Raw genomic sequence first — 5,160 nt, forward strand, 5'->3', positions numbered from 1 at the left:
TCTTGTTTTCCAATGTTTGAGGCATCAATTTGTGTGAGCATACAAGTGTGTTGGTGTCTTTGCCTGATGTAATCATTCTACTCTGAACGAAAGCAGTGAATGGTTCGTGCTGGCTAAGACGCAGGCCAGCTTGGTCAAACTATTGAAGACAGCTGACTAAAGCGCATCTGGCTAAAACACATTTGAAAACAGCCGTCCAACACACGAAGGGTCAAGCAGGAACGAAAAAAGAGTGCTGCAACTGGTCACACGAACACAGTGGGGCCCGCACTGGCGAAGATCGCAAGAAAATTTTCACAGCAGTGCTGCCGTCCCTGCTTGCGTTGCGCCGTTGCGGATGCCCTCCCACCACCCCTCAAACCCGGGGTACGCCGCCTTGAACGTCGGCGGCGGCACCCAGCTGGGGGGTCTCGTCAGGAGGCCCGCCGCAGGGTAGAACCAGGGCCGCGGGGCCCTCTCGGCGACGAGGTATTGCAGGACCCCGTACGCCTGCCGCGGCGCGAGCGGCGCCTTGGCCAGCGCGGCCAAGGGCATCGCCCGCAGGTCCTCCAGCAGCGAGGGGCTCGCCGCCGCGAGCGCGCACAGCCAGCGGTAGCGCGGCACGAACAGTTCGCTGGCCCACGCGCTGGGGCAGCTGGCGAGCAGCGCGCCGATGAGGGCGCCAGCACGGCTGCTGGGGGGCCGCCACAGGGCTGGCGAGAAGGGCGCCAGGTTGGCGGCTGCGGCGAGCACAGTGGGGACGGCTGGGTGCACGCCACCAGGCGCGGCCAGGAGGGCGCGAGCTCGGGCAGCCACGGCGGGGCAAGGGGCCAGGGTCGAGCCGAGCTCCTGAGCCATAGCAGAGGCACCCAGCTGGAAGGCTGCCTGCGGCGTCGTTGACGCAGCGACCACGGCCGCCATCGCGGGCCCATGTCCGTCTGCGAAGCTTTGGCTGCTGTCGCCCTCTCCTCCGCGCCCGCTGCAATCGCCATCGCTGCCGCGGCCGCCGCCACCCTCGCCACTGTCACCGCCGCCACCCTCGCTGCCGCTGCTACCGCCGCCGCTGCCGCCGCCTGCAAAAACGGCGCCCTGACGGATGCCGCCGCCGCCGCAGCAGCTGCTGCTGCTGCCAAGGCCGCCATCATGCTCCCCCGCGCGCCCCGCATGGGCAGGCGCCACCGAGTGCCCCGTGACGGCCAGCAGCGTCTCTGCCGCATCCGCGCGCGACCGCCACTCTGCCCAGGTCAGCTTGGCCAGGGGCGGCCACTCCGCAAGCAGCTGTGCCACCTGGGGCCGCGGCAGCCCCAGCCAGGACGCAAGAATGGAGTCGAGCGCCGCCTCAACCACCCCGTCCTTCCGCAGCTCCTGGGCTCCCACTGCCGGTTGCTCCCCACCACCGGCGCCTGGGCCCAGGTCGCGGCTGCTGCGGCCGCCGTGGCTGCCCGTGCCAGCGCTGCTGCTGGCGCCGCCGTCGCTGGCGCCGCCACTGCGAGTGCGATCGCCGCTGCTGCTGGCTTCCAAGCCGCCACCACGTTCAGGACGCTGGTCCGGCGACAAACCGCCACTCCGCTGCTGCCAAACACGACACGCACCCACGCGGCCCCCCTCTCCCTCGAGCCCGGCTGCGCCGGTGCCGTCCTGCCACCACTGCTGCGGCTGTTGCTGGGCCCAGACCGAGGCTCCCCCGCCGCCCGCCTTGACAAGGCGCTTGGGGGCATCGCTGCCATCCTCGGGCGCGGCGCGGCGCGGCGACATGAGGCAGCCGGAGATGGGCACAGCCCAGTCTGGGCCGACAGCGGCGTTGTACCTGCCCGTGTTGCGGTTGAGCGGCGGCGTTGCAGTGCCGACATTCAGCAAGTGGAGCCACGGGGAGACCAAAGGGGGGCGGAGGGACGAGCTAGCGCCCAATCGCTTGCGTCTTCAACTGAAGACTTTGCCCCATTGATCACGGACTCATCGCAAACGCCACCCGCGAGCCGCAAAACTCCCACCCCCACGCCGCAATCAAGCAAGACGTCCATGCACACTCGCGCAACCCTTGCAGCCCAGCAGGCACCCACCCATCCAACCATGCCGCGTAGTCGGGATAGTCCCGCGTAAACGCCGCGTGCGTCGCCCTCAGCGCTGCGAAAAGCGTGGTGCTGCCCGCCTGCCCGGTAGCCACCAGGAATGCCAGCCGGTATACGCAGCCCCAGCTGGCCATGATCACGCGCACCGCGTGGAACGGCCCGCCGCGCTCCCAGGCGGCCGCCCACGCGGGGTTCAGGGATGCCAGGGCGCCCGTGACGGCGAGCTTGGCGGCGGCGTGGGCGGTGGGGTAGCGCAGGATCGGTGTGTGCTTGTGCAGCAGCGGGTAGAGATCGTCATCTGTTGGAGGGGCGGGCAAGCATGTAGGATTTTGACGATTGGAGGGGTGTGCAAACTGCGGCCTGGCCGAGGGTAATCAGGACTCAAGCCGAGCCCGCAAAAAGGGAGATGCGCGGCTCAGCTCGCCCCCAAAAATGAGGAAAATGACTTCCAGGCGTCAACAGGGCCGCGGGCCCTTCAGCCGTGCTTAAAGCTGCCCCACCTGTCACTTTCAGCAGGCGGCGCAGGGCGTCCACTCGCTCCGGAAGCTGGGTGATGATCGACAGCAGGGGCCGGTTGGAGGTCAGCAGGGTGGTGCCCAGCTTGCGCGGAAGGCGCAGGACCTGTGCCGATGCAAGGGGGCAAAAGGGCGGAGGCGGGGGTTGGGTGGGTACAGGCAAAGTGCTGTTCACGCCATGCCAGCCCCTTGAGCCACCGAACCCCACCTCGAAATTAGTGATTGCTTGCGCCTGAAGCCCCACACCACATGCAGCCCCCAAGAGCCGAGGCCCACCTGCATCACGTAACTCCACCGCGTCGCCAGCGTCATCATGTTGTAGCTCAGCAGCCCAGGCTCCTTGATCAACAGCGCCCTGACGTGCTCCTCCCCCTCCCCGAGCAGCGCCACCAGGCTGGCCGCGTTGGCGCGGAGCGCGCCAGGGTCGCGCGCGAGCAGGTTGGGGTAGGTCGCGCACACGTGGCGCATCTCGTCGCGCGACGCGCCAAGCAGGCGCTGCAGCGTGCGGTGCCTGTTTCGGTTGCAGGTTCAAATTGAGCGCGGCAGGTGTGCTGGAGCGCGTGAAGAGGCGGTCAGCATGCTGCACCCCTGTTGACGGCGGCGACACACCCACTCGCGGCAAAAGCGGCTCACCAGCCACTCGGTGCACGCATCCATCCGCAGTGTTTCATGGTCTGCAGGACCACGGACCCATCCCTGGGGGGTTGCGCGAGCGCAGCGCTCATGATCCCCGGCTGCAGCAGGCTCTCGACCACCACCAGGCGCACCTGTCCTGCAGCACCGCCTTGCTGGTCGTCGTCAGCTGCGGCCAGCTGCGGTAGGAGCGCACCACGCGCGCCCGGCTGACGCCTCCAGCCTCCTGCAGCCACGCCATATGAGCCGCGAGCCGGCCCTCGGGCAGGCGCAGCACGTCGGGCGCGCGCAGCAGAAACGAGGACAGGGCAGCACCGTCGAGCTGCCGCGCGGTTGGATTGGTGGGGGGCGTGGGTCAGCGGCTGCTGCGTGTTCAGTCTCGGCCAGCAGCTGGCTTCAACTCATGCACAGAAGCGGTTTGCCCAGGCACACCTTGTGGCCACGAGTCGGGCATCCTGCCATCCACGAAGAATATAGCACATACACTGTGTGCTATATTCTGTGTACGCTCTTGTGCGCCCGCGCACGTATCCACTAGTGCCTCGAGCGCACCTCCAGTAGCTCCCGCAGCATGGCGCGGCGCGCCGCCAGCAGCGCCGGCGACGACCGTAGCAATGTCGGGTGGCCGCGAACAAGCGTCGTTGCCTGGGTGGGCGCCAACTGCAGCGCGCTGATCAGGCCCTCGAAGTTGTGCCGCACCCGGCGCTCGGTAAGGCTGAGCAATGACGGCTCGCTGTCAGGGGAGGCAGACAACGGGGCGCCAGTGTTGACAGTCGAATGCGCCCGGGTGAGGCCAAGGACAAGTCCCCAACTGCAGTAGGACGAGATGCAATTCCACACCCGACTGCGAGGCTTGCCCACTGCTTATGCACACCACACGCACGCGCGCGCGCGATTCTGCCCAGCAGCCCCACACACTCACGTGACGAGCATCCTGTTGGCGTGCTCCCGCCCAAACAGCGCCTGCAGCGCCTGTGCCCGCCCCAGGATCCTGTCCCGTGCCTGCTGCGTGGGTGCCGGATGCCAGCCTACGACTGCCATGACTGCGCTGTGGCTCAGGCGCTGCGCTGCTAGTGCTGCCTGCAATTCGGCTCGGCCGTCCGGTGCGGCTGCATGCTGGGAGGCTGGCGCGCGCAGGGGCCCCTCCGTGACAAAGCGGTGAGCGGGCAAGAGCGCAGATCTGGCTGCGGCCGTACAAACCGCTGCGGCATCTCGCGCATCAACGGCGCGCACACGCTGCAGCAGGCGTGCCAGCTGCATCAGCCGATGGCGGAGCGGCACCAGCAGAGATGTGCGTGTTGCCGCTTCGGCCGAGCGCGCCCGTGTTTCAGTAGCCTGTAGACGTGCATGAGGCTACAGAGTTGTCGTGACAATCCATTCAAGTACCTTAGACTCGGGTGTCTCAAAGCGGCCAAACTGACCGAGGGAGATCAGAGCCGCCGACAGCGCAAGTCGACAAGGACTTCATTTCAACCGTGTACTTTATTTTGCCGAACTGACGCAAGCCCAGCAGCACCGCTGGGTTTGACCTGACTCCCGCACCCGACTCACCCGTCCACCCGACTCCGCGTACACCGCATCAATGTAGTATGATGACTGCCGTATTATTCCACTTGATATAGCCATACCGGTGCACATGTGTTTGTGACATGCAGACGCAACGCATGTGCCGCAAAGAGTGGGGTTGAGATGTGTGCTGCACGATTCTTTCAAAGGGGGTGCCGCAGGTGACTGTATGCAATGGATTGATCAAACCTACACAAACACGCCTTACAGTCAGCTCATCCCTCACTTTGCGAGCGCAAGAATACGGCAGTGCTTCATAGAGTGTTCTTGGCCGTCCCCCCGCTATCGCCCACGCACCCTTCTTTCCGCCCCCACTGCCTGTTGCTCACACCGCACGTGAACCAGCTGCACCTCTTACAACTTCAGCCTGCCCTGTGCATGCAGCCTGTCTCAACGCA

At 66.3% G+C, this 5,160-nt stretch overlaps 1 protein-coding gene across 1 annotated transcript; it reads right to left on the reverse strand.

Annotated features, from left to right (window-relative positions):
• Window positions 1-294: 294 nt before the first annotated feature.
• On the reverse strand, window positions 295-4,237 carry MNEG_11133 (hypothetical protein; the record flags this gene model as incomplete). Its single annotated transcript, XM_014040395.1, has 7 exons — window positions 295-1,786; window positions 2,040-2,346; window positions 2,549-2,669; window positions 2,840-3,074; window positions 3,331-3,518; window positions 3,749-3,929; window positions 4,119-4,237. 7 exons carry the CDS (start codon window positions 4,235-4,237, stop codon window positions 295-297), a joined length of 2,643 nt encoding a protein of 880 aa, XP_013895849.1.
• Window positions 4,238-5,160: the final 923 nt, after the last annotated feature.

This window comes from Monoraphidium neglectum (genome assembly GCF_000611645.1).
Source record: "Monoraphidium neglectum strain SAG 48.87 unplaced genomic scaffold scaffold02605, whole genome shotgun sequence".
In the NCBI taxonomy this organism is placed as follows: Eukaryota; Viridiplantae; Chlorophyta; class Chlorophyceae; order Sphaeropleales; family Selenastraceae; genus Monoraphidium; species Monoraphidium neglectum.